General features: G+C 46.1%; 1 protein-coding gene across 5 annotated transcripts in view; it reads left to right on the top strand.

The window, feature by feature from the left end:
* The window catches only part of REEP1 (receptor accessory protein 1), a 100,054-nt gene that overhangs the window by 41,645 nt on the left and 40,018 nt on the right, over positions 1–18,391 (top strand). For all 5 annotated transcript variants that reach the window (XM_054577680.1, XM_054577679.1, XM_054577678.1 and 2 more), the window contains exons 2-3: positions 5,882–5,954; positions 17,414–17,490. In XM_054577680.1, coding sequence (XP_054433655.1) covers positions 5,882–5,954; positions 17,414–17,490 — 150 coding nt within the window. The remainder of the gene's footprint in view (positions 1–5,881; positions 5,955–17,413; positions 17,491–18,391) is intronic.

Here is an 18,391-nt window from a genome sequence, read left to right as displayed (position 1 = left end):
GACCTCAATATGCATCAATAAGATGAATGGATGAATAAATAAATTGTGATATATTCACATAGTAAAATAGGATAGAGTTGTTAAAATGATCTAAAAGACAAGTATCAACATGGATTACATTTCAAAATCATGATTCCATTTATATAACGTTTAAACAGGTATAAACAATTTTTTTCATCTGTGCATGGCTTATATAGGTTAATAAAAACATGGTGAAAATGATCAATACCAAATTCAGGATAGTGGTTATTTTGCTGCAAGAGTGGAATGTATTAGGAAAGAGTATGTAGGATATTTCACATATATCTGTCATATTTTAAAGTTTTTCCATATTGAAAGCTATAGCATATTTATTGGAATATCAAAAGGAGCTCAGAATCAAGAAGCATCCTCCGTTAGAGTAGATGGCAAAAATGGTCTTGGAGATTGATTCTCAAAGAAAGTGATACAAAATTGATTCATAAACTTTTAGAAAAAAATCTTCAGAGTACCATAATTAGAATTTATATATTTTTAATTTTATTAAGAACAAAAGGCACAACATGTAATCAGTGTAAATTTTAATGCCTTTTAGTGCTCGGGAAACAGCATGCCTCTGTGAATTGGAAGACTGTGTGCAAATTCACTTTCTTAGATGTGGCACATCATTTCTTTAAAGTTATGAAACAAAGCCATAACCCACATGGCTTAGAAGATTGGGCATCATCCCGCAAAGTGAAAGGTCGCTGGTTCTGTTCTCTGTCAGGGCACGCGCCTGGGTGGCAGGCCTGGTCCCCAGTTGGGGTGTGTGTGGGAAGCAACTGATTGATGTTTCTCACATCGATGTTTCTCTCCCTCTCTTCCCCTCTCTTAAGAATAAATAAATAAAAAGAATAAATAAATAAAATCTTAAAAAATGTTTAAAAATACGAAATAGAACATACACATATAGAAAAGTACATAGAACATATATGTATGGTTTACTATACATTTTTAATTATAAAGCCAAATTCTGCATATCTACTGCCCAGGTCAAGAAATTAAACAATCCAGAAGGCCACGTGTGGTGTAGCAGTTCTTAAATTCAGTTTGCTTTGTCACAGCATGAAAAAAAATTAAGCCTGTTATTTTTATTATATTTAAAAAATCGATTTAAAAAATATTGCTAGCATTGATTTTAAAAGTTTTCGACTTTATTGTGAATTGGGAAGTGTTGTCTAACACTAGCGTGCCTGAGAAGACTGTGGAAAATATTGTCTGCTCCATGATTTACAGAGATTTCGGCCACCGTTTTAGCAGCCACGGTGCCACAGCTTGTAGCTGAGCCCTGGCCCGCAGTTGCTCCTCTGCAGGCTCTGGGGAGGGGTGAGCAGCCCTCCTCAGTGACGGTGACTGGTGTCGCAGTTACGGTTAATTCACGTGAGCAGTCAGTACCTCTCTTTCTTGTCCAGAATTTTAGGAGGTTAATAAGTAGCTTCAGAGTTGTGTTTTCCCTGACTTTGGCCAATGGGTAGGTGTGTAGTCTCTGCCATTTTGGACTGTCTCTCCTACCGGAGCATTTGCTGTTTTGCCTGGGACATTGGCATTTTTTAAAACACTCTTGGGGCAGATTACCCTTGATGGTCAGGGGAGGAGTGCAGGGCCTGAGGACGGGGGAACAGCACACTGGAGTGGGCTTTCTCCACCTCTGCAGTATTGACATTTCAAACTAGATAACCCTTCCTTTGCGGGCTGTCCTGTGCACTCTAGGATGCTGAGCAACGTCCGTGGCCTCTACCTAATAGATGCCGGTAGCACTCTCTCAGTTGTGACAACCAAAGTGTTTCTAGACATTGCCCAGATGTCCTCCTGGAAACCAAATTGTCCTTGCTCGGGAACCAGTGCCTTAGAGGACAATGTTTACATGAAATTGACAGCCCCTTCTAGATGCTACAGCTCTGGAGGGGATTGGGGAGGCCACCCTGGATGAGGGCCCCTGACTTGGAGCAAGAGGAGGAAAGAAGGTTAAAGACAGGAGAAACACGGCAGACAGATACACGGAGCCAGTAAATTAGGGGTGGAGGGCTTCAGGGTAACAGTAAATGACAGTGGGGAAGGGAAGGGGGGTGCAGAGCTCTGAGGCCGTGAAGCGCAGTGCGGGGCTCCACTCATAGGTAGCTGGGAGGAGTGTGTTAGCACAGAGCCTAGTCTCCTCTCTGGAGGCGCTCACGCCTCCTCCCCTCTGCTGGGGCTGGTGGAGAGCACTTAAGTAGCTGTAGGTCCTCCTAATAAGCATTTTACTGCTTTCCCCCTGACCTTGTAGAGAGAGTTTTGTGAATCTATCAAGTGGGTTAAGTTCCCTGGAGAGAGATTGCAATTGTTCTTTATTCCCTCAACAGACATTTTTCAAGTACCCCCTAGGGCAGGGGCTGTGCCAGGCACTAGAGACCCCACTGATCACTTAGGACTGCGTGGGCTGGATGGGGAGACCAGCTCAGCCAGCACAGGTAGCCCTGGAGGAGAAAGGCAGGCCCTGTTGTCAGGCTGCCCAGGTCCACGCCCCAGCTCTGCTCCTGGCTGTGGTCTCCTTGGGCCTTAGTGTCCTCACCTGTAAAATGGAGTAATAAAATTCTTATCCCATAAGGGTACAACATATACAACCTATAGTGCAGTGCTTGGCATTAGTAGCACTTAGTGATATTAATAACATTATTATTATCTTTTTTTTAGATTTTATTTTTAGAGAGAGGGGAAGGGAAGGAGAAAGAGAGGGAAACATCAGTATGTGGTTGCCTCTTACACACCCCCTACTGGGGATCTGGCCCACAACCCAGGCATGTGCCCTGACTGGGACTCAAACCAGCCACCCTCTGGTTCACAGGCCATACCTCAGTCCACTGAGCCACACCAGCCAGGGCTCATATCGTTATTTTTAATGTTTTACTAATATTACTACCTAATGGCTATAATAGACTTAACGACTGTCAAGAAAATTCTGAGGGACAGGCGATCAAAGACTCACAGAAGAAGTGGCTTTTTTAAGAGGGATCTTAAAGAATTAGGGAGACTAACCAGGATAAAAGGTTGTGGGGTTGCGGGACGATCATGCAGGGAGACCCAGGCAGAACAAAGAGCAGGGGGAAGTAACAGCTGTGAGTGAGTAGGGCTCCTTGGGGGACAGCGGCTGGCTGTGGGCTCTGGAGGCGGGGCCGAGGTGGGCTGTGAGGCTGGGGGGCGGGGCATTGGGCCACGTGGAAAAGTGCTTGGCAAGGGCACTGCATGGACACAGGTCCCAAACCCTTTTGGCTTGGACCTGCCTCATTTGCTTTCTTTTCTCCAAAATAGATTTAGAGGAACTTGCCATTTTAATACTGTTCTCCCTTCCCTGGGCCAGTGAAATGCTAAGTGTGCTCCTTTACCTTCTAGGGATATTGAGATTTTAGGGACTGAAAAAGTAAGTTTGTCCTGCTGTCCCTATGCTGTCAGGTGGGGGACACCGTCAGCCACCGCGCATCAGGAGCCCAGCAGATGGAGAGCAGGCCTCCTTGTCTGCATTCCACTGAGGCTTCCCCACTCTGTGACCACCCCGAGGTGCTGCTGCTCACGGGAGTTCACGGAGGAGCAAGTCAAACGGCTGTTGAGTTGCTGTGTACTTCGCACCTGTCTCTCTTCTGCTGGTCTCACACTGATTCAGGGCACGGCCTGGCAACCGTCCTAGCAGACATGGCTAAACCGGGACATCTGTGCCAGGGGAGCTCTTCGTGTGTTGCCTGAGGCTTTGCTGAATCAGCCGTTGCCCTCTGGCATCCCCCTTGCTGCTGAGACGTCAGCAGCAAGGCCATGAATGTGCCCTGGATGCCCCGTCCTCTGCTTCACCACTCTGCAGCTTCGCCCAGTGAACACTGTGTGCTCATTAAGCACTTGCCAGGCCCAGGGAGTGAGGTGGAGAATGAGAGAGACTCCATCCTTGGCTTTGTGGAACATACCATGTGGCAGAGATAATTGAATACACCATTGCAAGTGGTATGGTGTATAAGGGCCAAGAAAGGCGGATGTCGTGGCACGTGGGGTGATGGGGTCAGGAAGGGCCTTGCAGAGGAGAGGAGACTCTGGTATCTGAGGATGCTTGGGAGGGGGCAGGTTGGGGCGGCTGGGAAGACCTCCCTCACCAAGCTGGCTCATAACTGAGCCTGTGGCCTTCCTAGGCTGCGTCCCCCTCCACCTGCCTGGTGCCTCCCCTCTCTTTCTTAAATTTCTCCTCTCCTGCCTGAGTCCCACTTTTCCCCCTTCCCTTCAGACATTCACTGAGCCCTTTGCTGGCTTCTCTTGCTCCTCACACATAACCCTGGCTTTTGCAGGGATGGCCTTGCTCCCATGCCAGGCTTGGTGGAGCCACCCTGGCTAGGTCCCCGGCAGACTTCAGCCAGTCTTCAGGTGGAGCCTCAGACAAGCAAGTGACAAACCGCTCTGTGTCTTGGTGTCTTGTCCATGAAAGAAGCTCCTTTAACCTGCAGTCTGAGGGCTGAGGTGATGCCTGTGAGGCACCTAGGGCAAGGCCTGTGTGAGTCAGGGTTACAACACCCTTTCCCCTTCAGCATCTTAGAGACTGACTCAGTTCGGCTAACTTTGTTTTCCCCTGGCAACCTGATGAATGCAGAGCGTCAGAGTGTTACCTGGCCACAGCGCTGTGGGAAAGCTGGCCACTGCTTGGTAAATTGCATCTGGACTGTCGGGGCTTTGAGCTTCCCAAGTATGGGGTCTCCTCGCAGGGACCCTGGAAGCTCTGTCTGTGGGTTGTCACAGGCTCCTGTGGGTGGTGGGGACAGTGCACCTTCTGTACCCACTCAGTTTGCACCTGAACTGACACCTGGGGGGTGACCTTATCTGTCAGGTGAATAGACTGTTCTAGCTCTGACATTCTGTCAATGCATACAATTAAAAATATCCATTGGGAGCCTACTATGTTGTAGGTGCTGGGAATACACTGCTGAATAACACAGATCCATTCTGTGCCCTGAAGGTACTCTGGGTCCAACCAGGAGATCCTGTCAATCTAAGTATCACCCAAATAGTAGTAGTAAAAGAGCACCCTGATAATGTGCACGTGGGTCTGGGAGAGTGCCGTGGGGAGACTGAACTAGGAGGGAGGTCAGGGAGAGCTTCCACACACTAGTCATGCTGGAGCTGGATCTGAGGAACAGGCATTATGAGCCAGACAAAGAAAAGGGAGGGAAGACTCCAGAAGGAGACAGCAGCACAGGCAAAGGCTTGGTGGGGGATGGTGCAGGGTGGAGAGAATGAGGTCAGGCAGAGCTGTGCCTCCAGGTCCTCAGACGCAGGGCTGAGACACGGGTCAGTGAGAGCTGGTGCCATTTTTGCTTCCTCATCCTCGGAGCAGCGGGAAGCAGGATAATGCAGGGCGGGGGTGCGTGGCGGGAGCAGGGGGTTGGCCTGAATGGGTGTACAATTGAAAGGCTGATCTAGCAGCAGGATGGTGAGGTCAGGCATGAGAGGAGTGAAATTTGAAGGAGCTTCTAGTGAAAAGGTTTTAATGGTGAAGGAAGCCCGACGGGTGAGCGGGGTCTATGGAGTGTCCTGGGGGACTGGCAGCTGGAGAGGAAAGTGTGACCTTTAATTCCCCTGGGCTTGGCCACCCACCTCCACCCCATTGTTGGCTTCCATGACCCAAATCACCCTTCTATGTTGCCAAAGTTACAGATCGTGGAGCTGTAACAGGAGGTTCCTAAGTACATCTCGGCAGGGGCGGAAGACCTTCAGGGCCTCAGGAACGATTGATCGAGCCCCCAGGAGCATGTTCTGTGGCTTAGAGAACTGTTCCTGGCGTTGAAGACAGACACTTGCCATCAAATAGGATGAATGAAAATCACATTTCTCTTTCTTTCTCTCTCTCTCTTCCCTCCAGGCTTATATTTGGCACCCTTTACCCTGCATATTATTCCTACAAGGCTGTGAAATCGAAGGACATTAAAGAATATGTAAGTAGCACTTTTTGGGTGGGGGAAACTGGGTGTGGACTGGCGGGAGAAGGTGGGTGTTCCTTTGATTATAGATTGTGGAGCTGTAACAGGCACTGGCAGCAGGGCAGAGGAGGCCCTTTATTACTCTTCTTCTCAAGAGACTTACCTGGTGTGACCCAGGAATCCTCTCCCCTGCCTGGCCTTCCTCTTTAGAACTAGAGTGTAGACATGAGGAAAGCAGGGAGGCTCAGTGAGGGGGAATGGCATCTGGAGTCGGGGGTCCTTCAGTCTGCCACGCACCACTGTATGGCCGTAGGTGAGTGACTTCACCTCTCTGAGCCTCGGTTTCTTTGTCTGGAAAACACTGTAGACCACAAAGCACTGTTATTGTGAGACAGTCTGGCTCCAGGGGCAGGGGCACGGTCCTAGGGTCCAGCAGACCTGGCTCAGCTTCTGGGCCTGCAACTTCAGCTCTCTCCCCATTCCAGTTCTGTGATTCGGATACCCCATGATTTAAGCCCTGCTGCTTTATAAGCTTTTAGAAGGCAGGAGTAGTTGTTCACTATTCCATGACTATTTCCCTATAGCACCTAGCAGAGGGCTGGGCACGTGGGGACAGGCTCCTTGGTACTAACTGGTTTGAAGGATGTGTTGCTGTTGGGTGATTTGGGGGCCATGGTTGCAGCCTTAGGTGGGCTGGACACCTCTAGACAGGAGGACCATCAGTTCACCCCTGACTGACAGAGACCTGTAGGGGTGGGTTGTGAGGGAAGGGGTGATACCCAGGTCAGAGTGCAAAAGATGTGGACTTGGTCATCGGGAGTTTGAAGTCAGATCCTGGTTCTGACGTTTGATTGAACCAATGCTGGGTGAGAAGCTGCGCTTTGGAGAGCCTCACTCTCTTTACCTGAGCCATGGAGTGAACAGCCGCAATCCTGGCCTGCCATGTTGTGAGGGACAAAGGGTCTTTGCTCTCCCTCTTTTATCCAGAAAGTGTATGTCACTTGGCAAGTTTGACGCAGGTAAAGAAATAACTCAGAGTGGGTTTGGAAAGTCGTCATTTCTTTCTCAGATATCCAGGATGTCTGTATGATGAACCCAGCCACCTCCAGATCAACCGCACCCAGAATTCACCTGCCACTCTCGGTTTCCTAGAACTGCTTGCCGTGGCTTTGCATTTGCTCCAAGCAGAAGGTCCAGACAGGGGTGGGTTCTTCCCGGAGACTGGGAACCTCATAGTGTTTACTATAAATAGCTGTTAAGTTGTAAGCACAGAACCACATGATTCTCAGTTGACTTGGCACAGGGGTTAAGCGTTAGGCAGACTCTTCCAGGACTCCCTTCCAGCCTAGGGTGCAGGGCGGCAGTGCCAGGGAAGGAGGCAAAACTGGGATCACCATGGTTTGAGGTCTGATCTTCTGCTTGGCAGAAACTTAGTTCTGTCAGCTCTTCTGGGAGAGCTTAAACCATAGTAAATTGTTTTGCTCTGACATCTCATAGGAGCCTACTTTAAAACTAGCATGGCAATTCATATTTAGAGTGAAAAATATAACTGACAAGCAGAGTAGCTGTTTGTGTGAACAGCTGGTGAACACATGCTTTTCCCAGTAGGGAAAGCTCGAGAGTAAAGATTAGAAGGTTTCTTGGTAAAAATGGAATTGGAAGAAAGAAGCTGAATAACACCAGGGGAGACTGGCGCACGCACCCTTGCGCACTCACTCTTTTCCCTCCTTTTGATCACAGACCCGTTTGTCCAAGAGGGAAACCTGGGAATATCCTTGTACTTCTCCTGTCCTTCACCATCCAGCTGGATAACTGGATACACACACTGGTTGGTGACCATGTCCCTTCATCTCTGTTCCCTCTAATAGTCTTTCAGACCAGGTCTCTCCCTTTCTGCTGCCACTCTGTTAAATGAGGTTCTCCTCATTTTTCCCCTGGAATGTTGCTATAGCCTCCTGTATTAGTTTTTTCTTGCTACTGTAATAAATTACCGTGAATTCAGTTGCGTAAAATAGCATAAGACTCTAGGGGAGAATCCACTTCCTTGCCTTTTTTGGTTCCTGGAGTCCACCTGCATTCCTCGGCCGGGGCCTTGTTCTCCTTCTTCAGAGTCAGTGGTGTTTCATCCCTGACCATCATTCCGTAGTCACCTCGCCCCCGACCACAGCTGGGGAAGGGGCTCCATCGTAAGTGCTCGTGTGATTACACCTGGCCCACCTGGATAATCCAGTGTGATCTTCCCATCTGAAAGTTCTTAATTTGACAACTCTGCAAAGTCCCATTTGCATATAAGGTAACATACTCATAGCTTCTGGAGACTAGGATAAGGACATCTGGGGACAAGGAGGGGCTGTTACTTTGCCTACCACACTTCCTGACTGGCTCTCCTGCCTCCTGTCCCTCGCCTTACACTCTGTTTTCTGTGTAACTTCCAGAAGGCTTTAAAAAATGGAAATAATTCATTTCACTCCCCCAGGATCCTTTAATAACTACTTCTCACCTGTATGATCAAGCCCGAACTCTGTTGCACAGAGTTGAACACCCTTTATCTCGCCCCTTCCTACTTTCCACCCCAGCCGCTTCTCTACAAGCATTGAGTGAGTGCCCTCAGTCTCAGGACTCGGAGTGTGGTCTGTGGAGTAGGACCACCAACATCACCTGGGAGCTTGTTAGAAATGAAGGCTCTCAAGCCTTGCCCAGACCTCCTGAATGAAAATCGGACTCTTACAAGATTCTCAGTTTGAGAAACACTGTTCTCCATATTCCTAACTTCTTACGTCCTTCCAATCTTACTGCACTAGTAAAGGTCTTTGGACAAAAACTTAAACAGAAAGGAATTTACGGGAATTGATAGATCTAACTAGAAGGCTTGGGAAAGATACTCAGAAACTGGGGAGGATTCGAGAAACCTGTCGCCAGGAAGCCTGTCGCAAGGTTATACCACAGGAATCTTCCACCAAGAATTCTGTACAACTCATTTACTTGCCAAATACAAATTTATTCAGCTGAGTCCAGCTCCAGGTCCCGTATCTCTCTCCTCTGGCTCTGACAGGATCTGGCCTTAATATTGAGCACTCTAAAAAATTAAATTATCAAGTGACCCATCACTGACACACCCCACCTGCTATATTAGGGGGAGAAGGAGAATAAATTAAAATGAGTTAACATATTTAAATCTATACCTAACAAAGAAATGAAGAAAATATTGATAGGAGCTACAGTCCTTAGTCATGCAAGTGGTCATGTGACCGAGCAGACGAGTGGCACGCGGTGGAAGGCCCGACAGTTAATGCTGGTAGGAACAGGTTTTTACTTACAACATTCCAACCTTGGGGGTTCTGGGAGCTCTCATGCTCTGGGCCCTGTTCTCCCTTGAGACCCAGCGCCTCCCATGATCCCCAGCAGGCTGTGAGCCAAAAGCATTCCCGAAAGTTCCCCATTTCCTTATCTTAAGCTGACTGCACACACAGTTCTCCATCCACTCTGGATCGGAGCAGCAGCTCTGTCCTTCAGGACCTGGGGTACGTTGTCGTCAGTCTCCGTGTAACAGCCCAGAAAAGTATGTGCCATGTTACTGTGGATCATGGTGAAACTCAGCAGGTCTTAAAAGTCCAGGTAAAAATCCAGGTACAGCAGGACAGGATCTTGCAAGGAAGTCCTTTGCAGCTCTGGAGTCAGCTAGAGCAGGACGATCACAGCAGTAGCATCTCTTTGCTTATTAGTTCAGGATGCATGGCAAAAGTCCCCTACTACAGACAGGATGCCTCCCCCCTCACTACTGCTACCCGCACGGCCAAGAGTGAGAATGGCTGCTGTGCTTGGTTTGAATCCCTGCCTGGAGCTTCCAGCATCACCCCATTTCCGACTCCTCCCACAGTAGGTTACATCTGCCAGTCCTCTGTACAGTGTAGCTTTATTGGGCTGGTGTAGCCCCTGATGCAGAGCATGCCTCCAAGTTCTTGCCCAGGCACAGCAAGTCCCCATTTACATCAAGGGTTAAAGTCACGCCCATCTCCCTGGCCACACAGCTTTTAACATTACTGTGATGCTAGCCAAGTTGCCATAGATATGCAAAATCTCCCAGTCACCATCCTCTGCTTCCCCCATCCCCCAAGCCAGGTTAGTGAGGGTTTTTCCTCTGAACCCCATTGCAGTCATGAGTTCATAACTAGTGTTTATGTCTTTTGTTAAAAGATAATTTTTTAAAGGTTAAAATCATGACTCTTGTACAAATATAAAATTAACATGTGTCAAAAGTTTTACTTAACTCATTGATTAATGAGGGAACTAGTAAAGTGCTAAAAAACCTTTCAGAGGAGACTCCAAAGAACAGGCACATAAGCAGTCAGGAGTGGTGAAATAAAATTGATTCTTGGACAAATGGAGAGATCAGTTGTACCTCTATTGGACAAAATCATTTGCACTGTAATCAATTTTCTATAACTTACAAAGTTGTAAAATAGGTCAAAGACAGTGAAAAACAAAACACCTGTAGAACCAAGATAATTCAGAAGGATGCTCTAGACACCTACAATTCCATAGCACACCCATTCCCAAGTCTTTTATAATTTTTCCTATGCTTTCTTCTTCCACCATCTAATGCAAGCTCCCTTTATCTTCAGTTAGAGCTTTGGTACTGGGGTTCCTTATCTAGGATGTGGCCTGAATCTTCATTCCTGAGCAATCTAAGATCTTAGTAATCCTACCTCTAAAGGGTTGTAGTGATTCATTGACTTTTATCTCTGAATGAGAGGTCATCCATCCAGGTACTAAAATTATTAAAAAGCAGAATTTGGTTTCAGGTTGAGAAGCAGAAACGTTGAGTCAGACCAATGAATCTTGAACTTTAACATGCATATGAATGAACAGAGGATTTCATTAAAATCCTGATTCTGATCCATTAGGTCTGGGGTGGGGCCTGGGACTCTGTATTTCTATAAGATCCTCTATGATTCCAGTGGTGCTGGTCAAGCACAGGCCACAGATACCTGTGTTCTGAGGGCCCATTTGCATCATTCCAAAATACGATCCTGCCTTGGCACGCGTCTGGCACTTGTCCTTCCAAGTCCCATGTTGTGTTGCCAGATCCTTACCTGGCATTTTAAAAAGTACTTGGGATTTGTTTTAGTTGTGTATGGTAAGGCATGCACAGACCGAAGTGACTGTGATGAAGGAAGCAGTTTTTACTTATAGCTCTGTAAAAGTAGGAGGCACAGCCCTTAGCACAGGGCCACATGCAGAAGCCCCAGCGCTGGCAAGGAGTCAGGAAGAGTGAGGGGAACAGGTGGGCAACAGCCTCTATTGTGGTTACTGCAGGGAAGTCCAGGGAAGGCAGGGTGCCCGCTCAGGTTTAGGACTGGTGAGTTAGAATGAGTTCGGCAGGCCGTGGGCTGTGGGGGCTGCCCCGAGTTGCCTTGGCACCTGGCCCTGGGGTTATCAGGGTTGGGGAGTATTGGCTCAGCCCATGAGAGCTCCAGAAGGGAGGCAGTTTGGAGTATGGGCTCTGGATTGGTCAGTTTGCATATTTTCATATGCAACTCTGGGGCAAGTCTTTTGCTATTTCTGAGAACTGGCTAGTCCTGGGGGTGCACTCTCTCCCCAGTCAGCAAGGCCTCAGATGCCAGAGCATCAACAAACAGAAAAATAAGAAAATATAGTTAATACACTTGGTGACAGTGTAAATGAATTACCTCAGGACATTTCTCCTTCAGGCTGAGTGCACTACTCAAAGGTCCACCTGCAAGGGAATTTCACTTCCCCGTTCTCTCAGGTTCACCCGGGCTATCCAGCTGTCCTCTGTGAGGTCCTGCCAGCAGATGGTGCAGACTCATCTGTAAACCAGGCTCAAATTCTTGCTTTCCCAGCCATTTGCCTTAGGGAATTCCCTGTGAAACTGAGGCAGAGCCCAGAGGCAAGAGGGAATGTGAAAGGCTCAAGAAACAGTGTGACTGGCACAGGGGAGGATCCAAAGGCGAGGTGAGGTTAAAGAGGCAGCTAAGCCTGCTACCTCCACAGCCCACGGGGAGGCCTCTTGCCGGCTGCCAGCAGCCCCGGGGGCATGGTGTTCTGGGGGGGGGGGGCGTCTTAGCCCACCTCTGTGGTGGCTCCTGGAAGGTCTCTAGGCTCTGCTTCCCACCCTCTCCTATGTCCCTACGTCCCCACTCCTGGATCCTGCCCCTGATCAGTCCAGAGGGACTCCCTAGCCCTGCTGTCAGCTGCCCATTCCAGAGTTGCTCTCAAATTGGCCATAGCTCCCTCTCTCTATTCTTGATGCTGTCCTGCCACGTCCTCCTCAGGCAGAGAGTTTTGGATAGAGTCCCTTGAACCTGGCAAGTTCTGTCTCATACCTTGGAAAAAACAGCCATCATTTGATTTCTCTGCATATGATGAGGAAAAACATTTCCTGGTAACTTATTTATGGTTTCCGCCTCTGAGGCACCAGTGTTCCATTTACCTTTTGAAGCTCAGTGAATCATTCTCAGACCATCCATTCTGCGTGAAAGCATTTTTAAGTGAAGGAGTGCTTAATGGAAACTTCTTTAGGCCCACACTTCCAGCCTCTCTCTGCCATGGCTCCTTCAACTTTGGCCGTAGCCCTGGTCTCCCTCCTGAGATTTGGTCTTGCCTTTCCAGAGGCCTGTTGGCATTCTTCTTATATGTCTCCTGGACCCTCAAACTGCCGTCAGCTTCATGGAGCTCAGCCTCTGCTCCCTAAGTTGCCTCTTTCTTTACTTTCTTGCTCGTATAAGTGGCTCCATGTCACACGACACCCCAACTTCAATAGGCCACTTTCCTTCTATGTATACCCATCCATTCCTTCAGCAGGTGCTCGTGGGGAGCATCTGTTGCCTTGAAAGCATCCTGACTCTGTCTTTTCTTCTCAAAAATCCACCTACACGAATATTTCCCAAAGGATATTCCTTCTCAACCTTGTTGAAACCATCCTTTCTTTCCCAGTGACAATGCCAACATTTTAATCCAGTCACTCAGAATGTATTCATTGAGTATATACTATGTGCCAGGAACTGTTTGGGGCACTAGAAATAAAATGGTGTGCAAAAAAGAACTGGTGTCTGCTCTCAGGGAACTTGTAATCCAGACAGAAAAGCACGGGAATAAACAGGTACTCTCACAGCAGAGTGCTAAGTGTTATGACGGAGCATCTATGACCCCGTGGGAGGGAGAAGGGAGACTGTGCTTACCCGAACCTTGGACACTGCTTGGAGGAAATGATATTTAGGCCAAGATCTGAGGGCTGAAATCTGGAGGCAAAAGGAGATGCACTGTTCAGGGAACTGAAAGAGGTCCATGATAGCTGGAGTGGAAAGTTCAAGATCGTATGGGTGAGGAGAGCCTTTTATGGATGTAATTAGGGTCCAATTCATGCAATGACTTTTATGCCGATTTAAGGAATTTGGGCTTTATCTTAATAGCAATAAGGAACTATTGAAGGATTTAAGCTAGGAAGGAGAATCATCACATTTGGATTTAACAAGATCATACTGACTGGAATATAGAGGGCAGATCGAGAAGGAAGCAGAATGATAGAACTTGCTGGTTGGTTGGCTGAGTTACATGAGAAGTGCCGAGTTTTACCCAGGGGGAGTGTCTAGCTTAGAGTTAGAAGAGAATGTCTAAAATAAAACCCTGGGGAGGAATTGATGGGCCTGAGAAATAGCCAGAAACTTAAGAGGAATCCAGTACAGTTGTGTTGGGCAAACTTTTCAGGAAGCCACAGTTTCACATCCAGCTAAAAAGTCAAGCAAGTCAAGTAAAACACTGAAAAAGAGTCCTGTACATTTCCTTGAAGTACATTATAAAACAGAAACCCCACTGAGAGCAATATTGATGTAATGGATGCAGTGCACTAAGTAGGGGATGACAGTGCACATTGCAAGTGTAAGTGACTCACTGGAGAAGTTTGTAGCTAAGTGTTTTGTCAAGGAAAGGGATTTTTAAGATTGTTGTTCTCATTGTCCTCTTTTTTTTTTTTTTTTAAAAATTCTCACCAGAGGTTGTGCTTATCGACTTTAGAAAGAGCAGAAGGGATGGGGGGAGAGAGACACACACACACATCAGTCAGTTACCTCTCATACACACCCTGACCGGGGATCAAACTTGCAACCTAGGAATGCGCCCTGACCAGGAATCGAACCCACAACCTTTTGATGTACAGGACAGCACTCAAACTGAGCCACCCGGCCAAGGCACACTTTGACTAATCTAAAATAGAAATACTTTCTTAGTATTTAGTATGAATAAATACCTCTTTTGTCAAAACTTGATCCTGAGTTTTGAGTGCTAGCATATAAACTGTTAAACTGAAAACGCTCCAAGATATGTTGGCAACTATTGGTGTTCCTATAGTACTGTGCTTTTTCTCTCTGTTAACATAGTACAACTAAAAGTGCCTCCTCTTCAGCAAGGGAGGAAGAGGAGTGATCTGAAGAATACCCAAATACAGGGTAGGTTCACAGCTGTGAGGATGTGAAACTCAGACTTTATTCTTGTGTTACTATTTATTAATTATTGTATTATCTTCCATACAAACTATAAACTTGCCTTTGACCCACCCTCTAAGGAAGCAGGAAGTTCTCTGTCTTGAGAATCCCTGTTTTAAAACTTCACAAGAATTTATTCCAAAATACATTGGTGTTTCCATATAAAAATGCTCTCTCTGCAACTTTTGAAGTCAACAGCGCAGGAAAATGCAGCAACTTCATCCTGTTGGTGCAGTCGCTCGAGGGGGCCTCCATAATCCTTGGCTTGATAAACACAGCATCAGTCTCTAGTTCCGACTGCGTAGAGTTCTAAATGTTGTCTTGGCAATCACATAAGGGGCTTTTGTTAAGTTAGGCATGTTTGTACTACATTACACATTTCTAGCTATTGAAAGCATGTTTACATCTCTTAAAGATATTCACTAAATATAGAATTAATAGCTGAATATAAAATAAAGCAATTTCCAGTGGTGAGGATAGTCTCACAGTAGCAAATAATATAATTACTTAACTTCTTATTTAATACTAACAACTAAATTTTTAAAACATCATCATGTTCGTTCTGGCTGGTGTGGCTCAGTGGATTGAGGGCTGACCTGTGAACTGAAAGGTCGCTGGTTCGATTCCTGGTCAAGGCATATGACTGGGTTTCAGGCCAGGTCCCCAGTTGGTGCAAGAGGCAACTGACCGATGTATCTCTTGCATATCAATGTTTCTCTCCCTCTCTTTCTCTCTCCCTTCCCCTCTCTCTAAAAATAAATAAAATCTTTTAAAAATATTTTTAAAAATCATCATGTCAAACATTACAATTCACAGAAAGTAAAAAAAGATAAATAAATTAACTACCCCTGAAAGCTTACAAGAAGGTATTAGTAAAAATACAGGCTCTCCAGTGGCTCTCTAACAGGGCTGAGTCCAGGTATTATTTCTGGTTTTATTTGATCTTTTGGGAGGGGGACAGAAATGCATACATTTTGTTTCCCGACCAGGTCCTAAGCTTTAAAATACATAAAATATTGATGTTTTCTGAAGAGATATATAAACTAAAATTATGTGTAAGGGCTGGTTTACTCTAAAATTTCTACTGTTTGGCATGAGTAATCACAATACATCCATCTCTGAATAGCGCTAATGTTCTTGTGTGAGCAACAAAGACCGTCAATGTCCTGAGTGCTGCGACAGGCGCCTTACCTAATGCCGAGGTGGCATCATGCCCTTCAGTGATGATGTCTTCCAGTTACAAACCCTTTGTGACTAATGGGACAAGATTTGCTCATCTTACTATATGTTTTCTAAAAGTGAATATAACCATTGCATTAGCTGTATGCTCCAAATGTTCATTAAAAACCCAGAGCAAACCCTTTTTGCCTTTGGTAATCATGAGGGATCTTTACATGTTTACATATTATACATTATATGTATGGCCTGTTTTAAACTATTTTCAAAAAGAGAATAGTGTCTTAAATGAATTGATAGGGCTGCATCAACCTTCTTTCCATTGGTCCTTGGATTTCCTTAAATGATGGCATCGTGTTTATCAATGGTTCTATACCAAATGCCTCTCCTTTAATAATATATTTTGCATCCAATGTAAAGAATAGATAAACTTCTCAGTGTTAATGCAAAACCACTAACAAAGTTGCCAATATCAAATTTTAGTCCTTTATTTTCTTTAGAATTTCCACTTGCTGTGATTGTTACTGATGAAAAAGCAGATGTCACCGAATTATTGTGGGTTGTGGTCATCATGGATGTTGACATCTGGGATGTGTCCTGTGAAATACTTGTCATTTTGAGTGTAGACTTTAAGGTGCTAGAAGTCATCTTTGTTGAGACTGCTGGTGTCACTATGAGTTTCAGGGTGGTGACTGTTACATTTTTTGAGACTGAGGAAACGAGTGTTGTTGACGGTTTAACTGTCGGTTTTAAGGACTGTCACTGAGGAAACTGGAATTGTAGATGGTTTCCTAGTGCTTTTGGAAGACTCAGTTGTAGAGCTGAAAGTTACATGAAGGATATTCCCCGTTGGCTTAGTAGTGGGACTTTAGAGAAGTGTGGGAAGATTTCTGCTTGATGACCCTGCCAAGACTTCGCCGTCCGCAGTGGCCTTCAGCAGCGTCCGCACGGCGAACAGCCCCAGCCACGTCACATGCTGAGTTCTGTTGTTCTGAGGACAGGATACAGCAGCCTCCTGGGTTTCCAACCAAGGTGGCAGTGGCGTGGGCAAGAGCAGCCCTTCTGCACCCCTGGGCCCTCTCTGCATCCCCTTCCCTGGGCTGGAAGACTTCAAATTAAGGAGTAGTCTGATGAGCTCATGTTTTTGGAAGAGTAGTACAGGGGTGGTTTCTAGGATGGGTTGGTGAGGGGAAAGCCACGAAACAAGGGAAACAGGAGTCTCTTGCAGTAGTTCAGGAGAGAGAGAGGACCAAAGCCTCGGCGGGGGAGAGGCAGCGGCAGTGGAAATGGATGGTCATGTGGGAGAGATTTTTTTAAAAGGTCCACTGTCTTCAAGGGGCTGTGGAGTTTTCCCGCAGGAAAGGGCTCTCAGGTGGCCAGTAAGGATTACCACCATTCCATCCCAAAGAGTCTGGCCTTGTTAAAGTTCATTTCAGGGTGTGTCTCTGGAGAGTTTACTTACCTGGTGTTAGTCTTAGAAAAATAACCTGACAGGGTCCTGAGTCACTCCTGGCCTGCAGGGCTCCCTGGCTCACCTGAAGGCTATTGAAGGTCACCCAGGGTCTACATTGACCATGAACCTGGGTTGGTTGTGGGAACAGCCTGTTTGCCTCCAGCCCCAAGGTCTGGAGTAGAACTAGACATAAGCTCAGGAAAGATGGGGAGAGGGACTTGGGAATGCAGGATGCACTGCCTGGACATGCCTCAGCATCCACTGTCTGGGCCTTTTCTTCTTGATGTTGGGCAGCCATTCACCCTTGACCTCCTCTGCTAGCCTTGTTGCTTTATCCTTCACAGGTCAAATGGATGATGTACTGGATTATATTTGCACTTTTCACCACAGCAGAGACCTTCACTGACATCTTCCTTTGTTGGTAAGTACTCCAAGAATTGGGACTTTTAAAGGGAAGGTGTTACCTAGTGTCAGGGGAAAGGTGGGAAAGGTCTAAAAGCAGCCGCAGACCTTACTGCGGAACAGAGAAACAGGGGCAGGCCTTTTAACTGGGACGTTTTTAATAAATTATTCTGTAAAGTTTTTCTTCAAGTACTTATTTATTGAATGACCTTATAAGAGCAGGTTTTGTTCTCATAATGATATAATTTTAGACAAGATAAACACAATTCCTCAATGAATGGAATTGGTAAACAAGCATTCACATGTTTAAAATAAAAAAAAAAAGAAGAAAGAAAAAGCACACAAAAGTGTGTGAGGAAACTGAGTTTTCCTTCCACAGTGTTCACTCTCACTGTAGCTCTATTCACAGTTATATATACTTTACTTGAAAAAAGTTTGTGTGTATACATACATATACACATAAGCATAAGTAGATATATTTTTAATGGCCACATTAAATTGAACAGCCCCAGCCACCTCGCATGCTGAGTTCTGTTGATTTCCATGGTATAGATGGGCCATAATTTACTTGATAAACCCCCTTTTGGTGGACAATTTTTTTCTCTTGTAAACAATGAAGCTGTTATGCAGTGAAGCAAGTAAAGATCATAAGCTAGTTCTATGTGTTGATATATTGTATCTTTTTAGGTGAAAGAGGCCATGAATAATATATAGTGCCCTGTTTCTATTTAAAGGGACTGAGTTTGTCTGTGTCCGTGTGAATGTTTGCTAAGTCGTGTGGAAAACACCCATCAGTTAACCAGGGTCATTTTCACAACTTGGGATCATGCAGTTGGTTTCACATTTGCTATCTTATGTATTGAATGTTTTACCATGTTCACATATCAGAAAAAATAATAGATATTTCCGTTTTGGAGAAA

The sequence above is a fragment of the Pteronotus mesoamericanus genome, unplaced genomic scaffold (genome assembly GCF_021234165.1).
Source record: "Pteronotus mesoamericanus isolate MK-2021 breed Mesoamerican mustached bat unplaced genomic scaffold, CSHL_Meso_final contig_44, whole genome shotgun sequence".
Classification (NCBI taxonomy): domain Eukaryota; kingdom Metazoa; phylum Chordata; class Mammalia; order Chiroptera; family Mormoopidae; genus Pteronotus; species Pteronotus mesoamericanus.
This window is presented reverse-complemented; position numbering and strand designations above follow the sequence as displayed.